The following is a 15,975-nucleotide window of genomic DNA, read 5'->3' as shown; positions in this document are numbered from 1 at the left end:
TCTTGAGCTGCAGTAAGTGGAACATTCTTAATCTGTGAACAGTAAAAAATATTATTATGTTTACGTGGTGTCTGACTAGCTGGTAAGGTAAGTGTGATGATGCATCCACTTGGGCGGCATGGTAGCAAAGTGGGATAGCTTCACAGCGCCAGGGTCCCAGAGACGATTCCCGGCTTTGGTCGCTGTCTGTGCGGAGTCTCCACGTTCTCCCTGTGTCTGCGTGGGTTTCCTCCGGTTGCTCCGGTTTCCTCCCACAAGTTCCAAAAGACGTGCTTGTTTAGTGAATTGGACATTCTGAATTCTCCCTCAGTGTACCCAAACAGGCGCCGGAATGTGGCGACAAGGGGATTTGGTCTTTCTTCCCCTGAAGGTAGTATATGTGACTCCACCGATCCAACACCGTGCAGCGAAGCCTCACAGGCAAGTTGTCATGATAACTCCAGGCTGCGTCTTTTGCAGATTGATTTACTTTTTCTCATTCTGGCATTGTGCCATGCTGTTTTGCGCACAATAAGGGGAGAATGGTCTCAATAGCATAGCCAGATTCTGGTTGAATTTTCCATGGCAATGGATTAATCCTAGGAATGATCTAAGTTAAATGATGTTCATTGGTCTTGGAGCCGCTATAATTACTTCCATTGTTTTATACTTTATGCAGACCCTTGCTGTCAATTACATGTCCAAGATATTGTATGGATGTCTGGAAGAAATCACCTTTATCTTTCCTGACACAAAGCCCGTGCATTTGAAATTGTTTCAGTTTAGCTTCAAAGTGTTGTAAATGTTCTTGCTTATTTGTGCCAGTGATCAATATATCATCCAGATAACACTGTATCCCCTGTAAGCCACTGAGGATCTGGTCCATTCAGCGTCGAAATACAGCTGATGCAGATGTTATTCCAAAAGGTAATCTCTTGTACCAGAATAGGCCTTTGTGAATGATGATGGTGAGCAGGTGTTGAGATTCAGCTGTCACATTTGCAAGGAAGCCTGCGGTAGGTCAATCTTGCTGAACCTCTGACCTCCAGCTATGCCTGCAAACAAATCTTCAATCAGAGGTAGCAAGTATTGATCCAGTCATAGTACCAGATTGATTGTTATCTTAAAATCTCCGCAGATAAGAATTGTACCATCCTGTTTCATGACAGGTACAATACGGTTTGCTCAGTCATTAGTAGTGATGGGTTCGAAGACCCTGTTTCCACCAGTCTCAGTAATTTGGATTCAACCTTCAGATGTATTACATAGGGTACAAATCTAGCCTTGAGACATTTTGGCTGGCTATTAATCTTCAGGGACACTTGTATACCATTCATGCACCACCGTGTGTCTTCAAAAACACTGATGTATTTTCCCATTCTGATCTGTAAGTCTGACTTTGAATCAACTAAGCTGTTGACAGCGCCCCAACTCAATTTAGTCCTTTCCAGCCAAGAGAGCTGGAAAACTTCCTTGCACCACATGGAGCGGTAATTCTGCGGTTTGTCCACTAGCTTCACCTTGACTGTGGTGTAACCTCTCAGTGGTGCTGTTTCTTCACTATCAGCAGGTAGTGTTAAAGGCAGGTGGTTAAGTTTCTGTTCACAGATGGTCTCAGAAATTAGGGAGACGGCAGCCCCCGTATTTACCTCCATTTTAATAAATTGCCCATTCCACTTTGGCAGTACCCAAAAACGGTGTGATTCACCCTGTGCTGACAGCACGTTCAACTTTAATTCTTTATCGGAATATGTCATTTTAGTTTCATTGCAGTTGATGTTCATTTCTTCCATATTTTGAATTTTCTTAGTTGAATTTGTTTGTTTCTTCCTTTAGATGAGTTATGTGTCTTCCTTTGAGTGTTCTTTGGAGAAATTGTTTTACTCCAGCAAGCTCTTACCGTGTGGCCAGTTCTGCCACAATTTCTACATTGGCTGTCCTTGCTCCAGCAATTAGCCAGACAATTGGCCACTTTTACATAGCAATGATATGCTTGTTACTGGGTAGACTTCTTCTGGGCAGCAGCCAATTTATGGATCCTTGTGCTTACCCTGAGCTGAGAAGCCTCTGTAGCCGCGAGCTCTATTGGAACAGTAATATCTAATATAGTCTTCTAACTTAGATTACGTTCCGTTAATATACTGTTTTTTAAAAATAAATTTAGAGTACCCAATGATTTTTTCTCCAATTAAGGGACAATTTAGTGAAACCCACGCAGACATGGGTAGAATGTACAAACTCCACACGGACAGTGACCCAAGGACGGGATTTGAACCCGTGCTCAGCGCCGCATTCCCAGTGCTAACCACCGCGCCACATGCACCCTTTACGTTCCGTTAATAACCTCCTTTGAATGGCTTCATTTTTCAAACCACAAACTAAACGATCTCTAATTGTGTCACCTAATGAATTGCCAAACTCCTAAAACTCTGCAAGTTGCTTGAGGGCTGCAATGAACTGCGCATATTTTCACTTTCTAACTGATTCCTTCAATAACATGCAAACCTCTCTGCAATAATGAGTTTTGGAGCATAATGGTCTTCTCATATTTTCACCAGTATAATGTTAAATGGGAGTCAAAAAGAAAGTGATCTTAAGGATGTATGTACACATTTCTTTTAAGATGACAGGATAAGTTGAAAAAGCTGCTGGAAATAGCATATGGATCCTTGCCTTTGATACACTAGGAATAGAGTACAAAAGCAAGGAAGCTAAACTAAACATATAAAATACTTGTTAGGCTTCAGGTAGAATTTTGTGTTCAGTTCTAGGTACCACACTTTAGGAAGGCTGTCAATGACCTGCCAAGGGTAAGGGACGAAATGTACTAGAATGCTACAAGCGATGAGGGATTCCAACTACGTGGAGATATTGGAGAAGTTGTGATTGTTATCCTTAGAGCCAGGAAGGTTAAGAGTTATTCTGAGGTGTTCAAAATCATGAACATTTTTGATCGGACTAAAGAGGGAGAAATGGTTTCCAGTGGCAGGAGTGGCAGTAGTAACCAGAGGACACAAACTAACCATGAGGAAACCGTTCTTCACACAGCGATACGCTGTGCATGTGGAATGGGCTGCCTGAAGGTGTGGTGAAAGCCAATTCAGCAGTAACATTCAAAAGGGAACTGGATAAATACTTGAAGGAAAAAATGTTCAGAACCATGGGGAAAGAGCGGGGTTGGGGTTGATTAGAAAGCTCTACCAAAATCTGCTATGGGTACAATGGAGCTGGATAGCCTCCTCCAGTGTTGTATCGCTCTATAATTCTAATTATCAAATGATAAAGCCAGCACTTTGGAGGCCTGTAAAATCACAGTGAATACTGCTGATATATCCATTTATTTCTTTATTTGGTGATGTTTATGCTTGCATGAAGGGTGATTAATGGTGTGCCTTCAACCTTTATGTATTACAGATACACAGAAACTAGCTCAGACTGATATGTGGGTTTTTTTTAATAGACACCCACTTTGCAGATTGCAAGAGGTTGCTTAACATATTTTTGGGCTTGGTATTGTTATTTGAAGCCCAGCCAGACCAGCAATGAATTCATGCGCCTGCTTAATGTGCTGGTTGGATTCATGTTTTCTCTCAGGCTAGCATAAGGTGATGTTCATGCCCATTAGGAGAGTTGTCCAGACTGTTCCAGCTCCCAAATGATATTTATTTCAGGATTATTTACATCTCTACATAATTGACAGGCTTTTAAGTTCTGAGGACGCAATCATGAAATTACAAGAAGAAAATGGAGTGAAGTACCAACGTGCGGTGTTTGGCTGCGAAATCATTGACTGGCTAATGAAAGAAGGGGAAGCCGTATCCAGGGCAGACGCAGTGGAGCTATGTCGTCGAGAACTTGAACATGGAATCATTCAGCACGGTGAGGAAATCACGGCAACAACAGGCTTTCATTATACCTGTCTTCTTATGGGACCCTGCCCTATGTATTATATTTATAAATGGAGCCACCCATATCCTGTTCCACACAAAGTCCCACAGTTCCATCATTTCCCATCCTCACACTCTGAGTCCTCCAATATGTTAAGTGGAAACATTGCACCTCTCTCCCATCTGTACAGCCTCGTCCAGCTTTATATCTACCCTCCCCGACTGCTACCCCCCCCCCCCCCCCCCCCCCACCGCCCCACCCACATAATTTGCTGATTTAATTTTGACTTTTTGTGTGGACCCTCCCCTTCTTCATCCTCCCCTTATGGTGGAATTTAGTAGGGTCTCTGGATGTGGGAAACAAGGCAGGCAGTATCACAGTATCAAGACTTCACAGTATCATAGAATCTATGGCACGGAGACAGGCCCTTCAGCCCAAACTGGTCCATGCCAACCAAAAAGCCCATCTAAGCTAACCCCATTTGCCTGCATTTGGCCCATATCCATCTAAACATTTCCTATCCATGTAAGTGTTGTCAATGTCCCTGCCTCTCTATGTAAAAATAGTTGCTTCTTAGGTTCCCATTAATTCTTTCCCCTCTTAACTTAAATATTTCTCGATTTCCCCAACACTGGGAAAAAGACTGAATGCATTCACCCTACCCATGCCTCTCATGATCTTATACACCTCTGTATGATCAACCACCAGTCTCCTACACTCCAAAGAGAAAAGCCAGGCAAATCTCTCCTATAACTCAGTCCCTTGAGTCCTGGCAACATCCTTGTAAATCTCTTCTGCACTCTCTCCAATTTAATAACAACTTCATATAGCAAGGCGCCCAAAACTGAACACAATTCTCGGGTGCGGCCTCACCAAGTCCTGTACAATTGTAACATAACTTCTCAACTTCTATACTCAGTGCCCTGACTGATGAAGGCCAGCATGCCAAAAGCCTTCTTCACTGCCCTATCTACCTGTGACTCCACCTTTGAGAATCGTGCACCTGAACTCCAAGCACCCTCTGTTCCACGATACTCCCTAAAGTCCTACCAGTCACCATGAAAGTCCTACCTTGTTTTGACTTTCCAAAATGCAACACCTCACACTTATCTGAATTGAAGTCCATTTGCCATTTCTCGGCCCACTTCCCCAGCTGATCAAGATCATGCTGCAATTTTTGATAACCTTCCTCCATGTGTACAATACCACCTATTTTAATGTCATCTGCAAACTTACTGATCATGTTTTGTACATTCTCATCCAAATTGTTGATATAGATAACAGCAATGGGCACAGCACTGACCCCTGATGCACACCACTAGGCAGAGGCCTCTAGTCAGACAAGCATCCTTCCACCATTACACTCTGCTTCCGATCATCAAGCCAATTGTATATCCAATTTGCCAGCTCTCCCTGGATTCCATGTGATCTAACCTTCCAGAGCAGCCTACCATGTGGAACTTTATCAAATGCAATTAATTAGGTGGGAGCCAAAATTTTGGTTCCCTGATGTTGGGTTGAGTTCTTGAAAAAGGTGCCACGTGAATGGCAGAATGGGCATCACGCCGCTGAACCTTCCAATTCATGCCATAAACACGCATTAAATGGGAAATTATTAAGTCAACAGCAGAAGGGAAATTCGTTCCTCATGACAACTTGAAGGTGACTTGCACCAGGCGAGGTTGTTCATTCTTTTGATCTGAGGTGAGTTTTGTTTTTGTTGAACTTAGCAACACAGAAGAGGGGAATAGGAGAAGTTGGCTAGTCTGCGAAAGGCAAGATCTCAATGGCGAGGAAAGGATTGTGGTGGTCAGGGCCTCAGATGGCTGCTAACTCGGGTAGAGCTGAGAGGAGTTCTTTTGGGTGGAGGATACTGTGGGATAGGAGATGTCCTGGGTATGCCCAGGGGAGGGTTATGCATTGGCAATGGCCAAACGCAGCTTCTCAAGTGATAAATGCCGTCCAAACAGAGGTGCTCATATCTTTGCCAGCCTTCTTCACACAGTTCACTTTGTGGATTTGCAACGAGTCTCATGGACTCAATTGCTGTGATTTTGCGACCCTGTTCGCCTCGAGCGCAAAATATGACCAGACTTGGAAAATGAGAATCTTGCTGGTGCAATCTCATTTTCCAATTCTCCCCACACTCTGCCGGTGACGTAATGGGTTTCCCACCCAGAAGGTAGGAACCTCATTTCAATAAATTTTAATATAATGAATAGGCTTCCCTACCATATGGTCCACCCCCATATTTGGAATGCCTCCCTTGCTGATGTAATGTTGTCATCTCTATTAGACACTGCCCCACCAGTGTGATGGCGTGGGCAGTGTGGGGAGATTTCTTCTGCACTGAGTGCTGTAAAATGTGGCGAGGAAAGCCGTCTGTGCAGCTGGTGAGCTGCACGCCAGTTGTCCTGCACTCTGTGCAAATAACACAAAATTCTGCCCAATCTATTTTGCAAACTTGGGCAATGGAAGAGAGGATTTGCCAGAGGAGAGCCATGGCTGAGCCACATTGCAGGCCACAAAGCCATCAGCTGGCACCAGCCGAGTTGGGGGGAGAAGGTCAGGATGAAGGCACCGCAGCTGTCATTGTCATCAATGAGCTGTGGTGTGTCAGAGCTCACACAGACCATGCAGCAACTACCTTCAGATGTCTGAGAGGCAACACCAGAGATGGCTCAGGCTTTCCTGGAAGGCCGTCACTGACCTGTGTGCGTTCCTTCAACAAGCCCTGCGGCTCCGTGGATTTGGACGGAGCCTGATGCCAGTTGCCTCAGTGTGTTGCGGCATTGAATTTCATTGCAGCTCTTTCTAGGGATCCATGAGAGGGACAGGTTGTAGCACATGGATACATCAGGAAGGTGATCAATGCACTGACCAGTTTGCAACCAATGCCAAGCCATAGGAGCAGCGTTGTTCGCCTAGGTGCCGCCAAGTGTTGGCGGGGTGTTGTTGGGGAGGTGACTGAATGCGCTCATTTGGCCATTAGAACTCCCTGGGAACAGCCAGCCACATCGGTGAAGCAGGTGAAGTTTCACTACCTTAATTAGTCAGCAACCATAGAAAATAAATTATGCAGGTCTTTGCTCGTATCCCAGGGAGGCCTCATTTATGCAACTCCCAGCTCCCAAAACTACATGAGGCCCCTCCTGAGTGACGAGGGCGACCCCTCCAAGATTCCCACAGTTTTGTGATGGAGTGTTACAATGTAGCACATGGACTGACCAAGAAAATCGTCGATCAGACTACTGGCTTGCTGGAAATGCGCTTCTGCTGCCTTCACCGGTCTGGCAGAGCTTTGCAATACGCACCACAGTGTTAGGGTTTCCAGGATTGTAATGGTCTGCTGTGTGTTGCACAATGAGGCACTGCAATGAGGGGAGGACATGGAGGAGCTGCCCTCCTCCTCAGATGAGGATGACTGAGAGGAATATGAGGAAGAGGCTGGAGAAGTCACGACACCATAGCAAGGTGCCAGGGTCATGGAGAGAGGTGCCAGGGCTATCCGAGACAACCTCATATTTAATTGGTTTGAGCAGGAACGATGCACTTACCTGATTAGCAACACATTGACTGCTAATCATTGTATGCTTTGAATGTGTGTCCACCTCTGTCAGCCTCTAACTGGAGCTACCTCATTACCCATGTCCTCCACCACCTAGAAAGTCAAGGGGAATGGATGTTTATTACACAAAATCAAAAGATAAGACTGACCCCAGGATCTAGGTTTTGCACTTGCAAATATGTCACTGAAGCTATTCTGGGCAAATTTCCTGCTCCTTGCCCACAGTGACAGGACCATGAATGCACGGATAGTACATCACTTGCGGACGTAGCAACTAACCTCTGCCAATCTCCTTAGAATACCATATTTGGAAGGTCCACCATGTTCTGACATGTTGCATTGCCTTGAGAGCAAAAATTAAGTCATACACATGACCATCCAATAAAAACTAAATGCAAACACATCCCAACATTGTTGCCTCCACGTGAGATTTCCCTCAGTTACTTCCATTTATCAATGATAGTAGAATATTCCCTCTGAATACATGATCAAGAGAAACAAATATGATGTGAACCTTATAAATGTGCAGAAGTGTACATTGTCTTAACACGTGTTCCGCCATTGTTCTACCAAAATGTCTCAAATTTCCTCTTACCCCTTGCTGTGACCCAGACATCCACATCTGGATGCAGGCTGTTGAGAACAGTGATCCCTTGTGTGCGATGACCTTGGTGGGCCGAGGTCTTGAGGGCTCCGGATACCTGGAGTTTCCCACCATGTAGGGATGCCCACTATTGCCCTGCCCACTGGAGACTCTGGGGTCACCAGCAGAGGGGCTGAGTGCCTGTGAGAACAGCCCCGGTACAGCTGGCTGGTGCTCTTCCTCCCCCTCAGTGAGCAATGGCACCTCTGCGTATCACTGAGAAGAGAACGAGCATCTGAAGGGAAGTCCAAGTGCCTCATGCCCCTCTCGCCTAGCCACTGATTCATAAAGTCCATGGCTCACCTCCTCTGCAATCTCCATTCAAGATGCTTTGGTCAAGCAGGAGGGTCTTATGTTGCCAACCCTTGGGAAGAGCACCTCCACCATTCCCGGATGTCCTGGAGGTGAACCTTCAGGGAGGCCTGGAACTCAACATAGTGCTAATGGGTGGAGGGAGTGGTGGGAATGCTGAAAGGTGATTGCTGTAGAGGAGGGGCCAAAGTGAGGAGGGCCCAGGATGCAGCTTGCATCCTGAGGTGGGGTAGCGAGAGGTGGGGGGGCGAGTAGAGTGAAGGAGCTTAATTGAAAAAAGCTGCAAAGGGGGGTGGCTGTGGTTCCAGAAACAGTAGTTAGGTGGCCCTGCTAGTAGAATATCATGCTCTCAGCTGCTTCCTACTTCTCCCTGCCTGCAGAGATTGGATGCTTGGTGAAGAGGGCCTTTTCTGTCTGCTCCCTCTGTGTGATTACACATGATACCCGCAACCACCAGCTCCCAACATGTGAGTTGTGTCCACTTCTGCCCCCAATCTTGGGAGCTGTGCTCTTTTCCTTAAATTCCACCCATAGTGGCAGCATTCAGCCACCTTTGCTTCACTGCCTGGCACTTCCATCCGGAAACCTTAGAGCTCCACTTTTCACTCCTTTTAAATTTGGCAACTGTTAATGTTTTCCTGCCTGAGCCAGAATGCTGATTCGGGTTCAATTCTCTATAACAAGCAAATGCTCTTGTGATAAGTTTAATCCGATATTATTTATTGGTTAAGGGCGAAGCTTTTTCAGTATTTGATAAAGGAGTTCAATAGCTTCATTGTAGGATGTGGTGCTGTCAACTTTCCTGATTTCTGGTACAAAAAGGTTCTCGGCTGACAGTCAACGAGAGCAAATGTGTCCTCTAAAGTAAAGTGTTGAAGAGACCAAGAGCTTTTCTGATCCTATTTAAGGAAAGCACATTTTCTGCAGAATGTATGGCCTTGATATTATCTTGGAAAGTTGAAAAGGGGGCTTCAGGGCACGGGAGGTGCAGAATGTTGTTTTGTAGTCAGGAAATTTGGATGAACAGGTTTCTGGGTGAATGGATATCTCTCTGGTCATACCAAATTTATCAGTTAGTTACTCCAGCCTCATCACAGAACCATAGAATTTACAGTGCAGAAGGAGGCCATTCAGCCCATCTAGCCTGCACGGTCCTTGGAAAGAACACTAAGCGCACTTTTCTACTCTATCCCCGTAACCCAGTAACCCCACCTAACCTTTTGTTTTGAACACTAAGGGCAATTTAACATGGCCAATCCACCTAACCTGCACATCTTTGGACTGTGGGAGGAAGCTCCTGCAGACACAGGGTGAACATGCATACTCCGCACAGACGGTGACCCAAGCCGGGAATCGAACCTGGGACCCTGGAGCTGTGAAGCATTAGTGCTAACCATTGTGCTACCGTCCCACCCGTCGCCTCCATTCAACAGAATGGGTGCTTTTGAAATGGGTTGCAGTCAGATTTGAGGTTTCTACCCAACCCTAAAGCACCTGTTTTTTTTAGAATTCTAGTGTCTCCCTGCATTCAATGTCCGTGAAAAAGCTTGATGTAAATAGAAAATCATTAAATATGATTCTAAAGGGAAATGGGTGCACATCAATATTTGCCACCGTGAAACATTTCCAAGTCAGGCAATTAGAATGCAATTAGGTGCATCATAAGATACAATCTCTGAATTGAATTGTGCTCAGTTAGGGGCAGTTTTGTGCTCTTGAGTTTATATCCACTAGGAACTCAAACTTAAATGAATCTCCGATATGACCTTACAAACAATAAAACAATGAGACTTTCACTTCATTAGTCTGGGTTGGTTCACTAATCGAGTTTAAGAAGTGAAAGACCAACGTGTGCCTCACTGGGCGAGTCAGTACTCCAGCAACTCCAGTTGTGGAACCCTGTTATAATTCTGAAAATGGAACAGCATACAGTAACCAGGCTGCTTTGACGAAGCAAATGATTTGCTGTTTTGCAGTCTCCAGCCGTCATCACTTCTTCGATGGCAACTTATTGTACCAGTTCCGCATAAACTTTCGCCGAAGACGACGACTCACTGAACTCCTTAGTGAAAACTCCGGGACAGCGCAGGAATCCCATGACAGCCCATTCTGCCTGCGGAAGCTGAATCCTGAACAAGACGGCACAAGCTTTCTCTCAGGTAGAGGGTTTCTGAGTAGTATATACTTGTTTAAAATGTACTCTGATGCCTGTTTGTGCTTGTGTCAAAAATATTGTTGGCTTCAATGCTTGAATGTGAATGGACATGGCACTTTTCGGAGTCAATATTCTTGAAGCCTATTTCAATTTAAAGGTTGTCCTGATGTTGATTAATTAATTTACCATATGATTTTATAATTTCTCCATGCTACAAATTCAAGATTTTCCAATGTTTTCGGTTCACAACTGTTTTTTGGCCTGGTCTGTAGAAATATAGAATTCATGTTAGCAGCCCATTGGTTAAGTGTTCATCCAATAATGGATATCACAAGATGGATTCCACTGGTTAGTGATTTGGTTATGCAGGAAAATGAGTTTAAGGCCATCAGACCAAAGAATTAGGGGTAAGGATTTTTATTCTTTCATGGGATGTGGGCTCCGTTAGTCAGTCCAGCATTTATGGCCCATCCTTAATTGCCCCTGAGAAGGTGGAGGTGAGCCACCTTCTTGAACCCCTGTAGATCATGTGGTGTAGGTACACCTAGTGCAGTTAGGGAGGGAGTTCGAGAAATTTGACCAAGTGACGTTGCAGGAATGGTGATATAGTTCCAAGTCAGGATGGTGCATGTGGCTTGGAGGGAAACTTGCAGTTGGTGATGTTCCCATGCGCCTGTTGCCCTTGTCCTTCTAGCAAGTAAAGGTCGTGGGTTTGGAGGGTGCTGTCAAAAGAGTCTTGGTTAGCTGCTGCAGTGCATCTTGTAGATGGTACAATCTGCTGCTACTGTGCACCAGTGATGATGGAAGTGAATGTTTAAGGCGATGGGTGCCAAGTAAGTGAGCAGCTTTGTCCTAGCAGGGGCATATTTACAGCTCATGGGGCCCCTCGCTCTGCTTCATTTCTGGCCCCCCAACCTCACTCCTCTTGCCCCACTGAATGCAGAGGTAGAAGCCACAAAAATGCACAGATTGATCACTGCTTTTTAATTTGTGAAAACATGCCTGTATGAATAATTGCTGAATTGAAATCCAAGCATACCTCTTGTCAGAATGACAGTGTGGTATTATAGATATTACAGTACCTGATAGGCTAAAGCACCATTGGTGAAAACTGTATGCTTTCTATTGGTTAGGATGTATGATAGCTCCGCCCTACTAGGCGGGGTATAAGAACCCGTGCCGCCCCAACAGCCTTCATTCTGTACCTGAGCTGCTGGGGGAAACATCTAGCTTATTAAAGCCTTCAGTTGGACTACAACCTCGCTTTAGTGGTCATTGATCGTGCATCAATTTAATAAGCTAGTTTTTTAAGAAGAAAGGATGGTGCTCCGAATCAAGCCGGAGTGTCTGCAACTTAGCCCTCACGCGGCGAACTCGGCGGCAATCTTTAAGCACTGGCTGGCGTGTTTTAAAGGGTATCTCGGGACTGCTGAAAACGCACCCACGGGAGAGCACAAACTGCACGTCCTGCACTCAAGGGTGAGCCCGTAGATTTACACCCTCATCGAGGAAGTGGAAGACTTCGATGCAGCAATAGAGCTGCTAAAAGGACACTATATTCGCTCAGTAAACCAGGTCTACGCCCGGCACCTGCTTGCAAAGAGGTGACAAACCCCTGGGTAGTCGCTGGAGGAATTCTACCGTGCACTCCTGGTGCTGGGAAGAAGCTGCAGCTGCTCGCAGGCTTCGGCGAGCGAACACACGGAACTCTTAGTCCGGGACGCTTTCGTGGCAGGTATGCTATCTTCACAAATCAGCCAGCCTCTGTTAGAAAAGGACACCCTGGGTCTCAGGGAGGCACGGGCCCTTGCAGGCTCCCTGGACGTGGCCTCCAGGAACGCCTGCGCTTACGTTCCCGACCCCGCAGCAGCCCCCTGGGCAGCGTGGAACCCCTCCGCGGCCGACCCCGAGATTTCCCCCATTCCCCCACAGGCCTGCACTGCAAGGCGGCCTGGCAACCCCTAGGGGCCCCGCTGCTACTTTTGTGGGCAGGCCAAGCACACCCTCCAGCGCTGCCCGGCCCGCGCATCCACCTGCAAGGGATGCGGCAAAAAGGACCATTTCGTGGGGGTATGCCAGGCCCGTGCGGTTGCCGCGGTCTCCGGCGGCGAATGCGGACTGCAACCACAAACATCTCCACGGGCCCCGTGCGGCCAGCGGTCGCCGCCATCTTCATATTCCAGGGCCACGTGCGGACCCCGGGCGCCGCCATCTTGTTCCGCGGACGCCACGTTGGAGGGATGGGCGCCATCATTTTGTGCACCCCCAGCCATGTGCAACCAATGGGAGCCGCCATCTTGGATGAACCCCCAGGACCCCAGCTCGGCTGACCAGGTACTGCCCGAAGAGAACTCTCAACTGCTGCGATTAGCCTCGGTGACTCTGGATCAGTCTCGCCTCGAACACTCTCAACTGCTATGACGACCGTATTCATCAACGGGCACGCGACGTCCTGCCTAATCGACTCTGGGAGCACGGAGAGCTTCATACACCCTGACATGGTAAGGTGCTGTTCTCTCCTCATCCACCCTGTTAATCAAAAAATCTCCCTGGCTTCCGGTTCACACTCAGTGGAGATAAAGGGGTTTTGTGTAGCAAACCTCACAGTCCAGGGAAGGGAGTTCAAAAATTTCCATCCCTATGTCCTTCCCCACCTCTGCGCGGCTACACTCCTGGGTTTAGACTTCCAGTGTAACCTTTAAAGTCTGACCTCCAAATTTTGCGGCCCTATACCCCCCCTTACCGTCTACGGCCTCGCAACCCTTAAGGTCGACCCGCCTCCCCTGTTTGCGAACCTCACCCCGGATTGCAAACCCGTTGCCACCAGGAGCAGATGCTACAGTGCCCAGGACCGGATCTTTATTAGGTCAGAGGTCCAAAGGCTACTGAGGGAAGGGGTCATTGAAGCCAGTAACAGCCCCTGGAGAGCTCAAGTAGTGGTGGTAAAGACCGGGGAGAAGCAGAGGATGGTCATCGACTACAGTCAGACCATCAACAGGTTTACGCAGCTGGACGCATACCCTCTCCCCTGCATATCCAACCTGGTAAACAGGATCGCGCATAATAAGGTCTTCTCCACGGTGGATCTCAAGCCCGCCTACCACCAGCTCCCCATCCGTACTAGTGACTGCAAATACACTGCCTTCGAGGCAGATGGGCGGCTCTATCACTTCCTACGGGTTCCCTTCGGTGTCACCAACGTGGTCTTGGTCTTCCAGCGCGAGATGGACCGAATGGTTGACCGGTACGGTTTATGGGCAACATTCCCGTATCTCGATAATGACACCATCTGCGGCCATGACCAGCAGGACCACGACACCAACCTCCGAAAATTTCTCCAGACCGCTAAAATCCTTAACCTTACATATAACAAGGATAAATGCGTGTTTAGCATCGACCGCCTAGCCATCCTCGGCTACGTAGTGCGAAATGGAATTATAGGCCCCGTCCCTGAACGCATGCACCCCCTTATGGAGTTCCCCCTCCCTCACTGCTCCAAGGCCCTGAAACGTTGCCTAGGCTACTACGCCCAGTGGGTCCCCAACTACGCGGACAAGGCCCGTTCCCTGATCCAAGCCATAACCTTCCCCCTGTCGATAGAGGCCCGCCAGGCCTTCAGCCGCATCAAAGCAGACATTGCAAAGGCCACGATGCACACCATCGACGAGTCCCTCCCCTTCCAGGTCGAGAGAGATGCGTCCGACGTAGCTCTGGCGGCCACCCTCAACCTAGCGGGCAGACCCGTGGCCTTCTTTTCTCGTACCCTCCATGCTTCCGAAATCCGCCACTCCTCAGTCGAAAAGGAAGCCCAGGCCAAAGTAGAAGCTGTGCGACATTGGAGGCATTACCTGGCCGGCAGGAGATTCACTCTCCTCACAGACCAATGGTCGGTTGCTTTCATGTTTGATAATGCACAGCGGGGCAAGATAAAAAACGACAAGATCTTGCGGTGGAGGATCGAACTCTCCACTACAACTACGAGATCTTGTATCATCCCGGGAAGCTAAACGAGCCTCCTGACGCCCTGTCCCGTGGCACATGTGCCACCGCACAAGTGGACCGCCTCCGAGCCCTCCACGAGGACCACTGCCACCCGGGGGTCACTCGCCTTTTCCATTTTGTCAAGACCCGCAACCTGCCCTACTCCATCGAGGGGGTCAGGACAGCCACCAGGGACTGCCAAATCTGCGCGGAGTGCAAACCGCACTTCTACCGACCAGAGAAAGCGCACCTGATAAAGGCTTCCCGTCCCTTTGAACGCCTCAGCATGGGCTTCAAAGGCCCCCTCCCCTCCACCGACCGCAACACATACTTCCTGAACGTGATTGACGAGTACTCCCGGTACCCATTTGCCATCCCCTGCCCCGACATGACAGCCTCCACCGTCATCAAGGCCCTCCATAGCATCTTTGCACTGTTCGGGTTCCCCGCTTACATACACGGTGATAGGGGGTCCTCCTTTATGAGCGACAAACTGCGTCAATTCCTGCTCAGCAAGGGCATCGCCTCGAGCAGGACAACCAGTTACAACCCCCGGGGTAACGGACAGGTAGAGAGGGAGAACGGAACGGTCTGGAAGACCGACCTACTGGCCCTACGGTCCAGGAACCTCCCAGTCTCCCGCTTGCAAGAAGTCCTCCCAGATGCCCAACACTCCATCCGGTCACTGCTTTGTACGACCATCAAGCAGACACCTCACGAACGTCTCCTTGGCTTCCCTAGGAAGTCCTCCTCTGGGACCTCGCACCCGACCTGGCTGGCAGCACCCGGACCCATCCTGCTCCGAAAACACGTGCGGGCGCACAAGTCGGACCCGTTGGTCGAGAGGGTCCATCTGCTCCATGCTAACCCCCAGTACGCCTACGTGGCGTACCCCGACAGCTGACAAGATACGGTCTCCCTACAGGACCTGGCGCCCACCGGAACCCCACGCACATCCCAGCCACCAGTCCCACCCTCCCCTCCACCGCAGCACCTTACAGGAGGATCGGTCCTTTCGCCCACCCACCAATGCCCCCCGCAGGTGCTCCATTTTCCCCACCAGTGCCGTCTAGGGGCGCCGAAGCTGCCATGGAGATCAAAGCCACGCTCCCGGAGTCACAGACGCCCGAGCCTCCACCGTAGTCACCACCGAAGCTCCGATGATCACAGAGGGCGCCCAGGGCCCCCAATCGACTGATTGCTTCATTTTAATAGTAAACTGTAAAATATAAACCATCAAATGTACATAGCTATCAGAATTGTAAATAGTTACTAAACACTGTACGGTGGTATTACGGTACCTCCATAACTAATTATACCATGTTGCCATGTTTTGTAGTTTCAGGCCACAACCCCCGCCGGACTGCTTTTTAACAGGGGGTGAATGTGGTATTATAGGTATTACGGTACCTGATAGGCTAAAGCACCATTGGTGGAAACTGTATGCTT

At 48.2% G+C, this 15,975-nt stretch overlaps 1 protein-coding gene across 2 annotated transcripts in view; it reads left to right on the top strand.

The window, feature by feature from the left end:
- LOC140428422 (DEP domain-containing mTOR-interacting protein-like) overlaps positions 1-15,975 on the top strand; it is a 111,986-nt gene that overhangs the window by 25,924 nt on the left and 70,087 nt on the right. For both annotated transcript variants that reach the window (XM_072514850.1, XM_072514851.1), the window contains exons 4-5: positions 3,680-3,858; positions 10,367-10,549. In XM_072514850.1, the coding sequence (XP_072370951.1) occupies positions 3,680-3,858; positions 10,367-10,549 (362 nt within the window). The remainder of the gene's footprint in view (positions 1-3,679; positions 3,859-10,366; positions 10,550-15,975) is intronic.

The sequence above is a fragment of the Scyliorhinus torazame genome, chromosome 8, assembly GCF_047496885.1.
Source record: "Scyliorhinus torazame isolate Kashiwa2021f chromosome 8, sScyTor2.1, whole genome shotgun sequence".
NCBI lineage: Eukaryota > Metazoa > Chordata > Chondrichthyes > Carcharhiniformes > Scyliorhinidae > Scyliorhinus > Scyliorhinus torazame.
The sequence above is the reverse complement of the archived record's forward strand: the minus strand, read 5'-3'. Positions and strand labels throughout refer to the sequence as shown.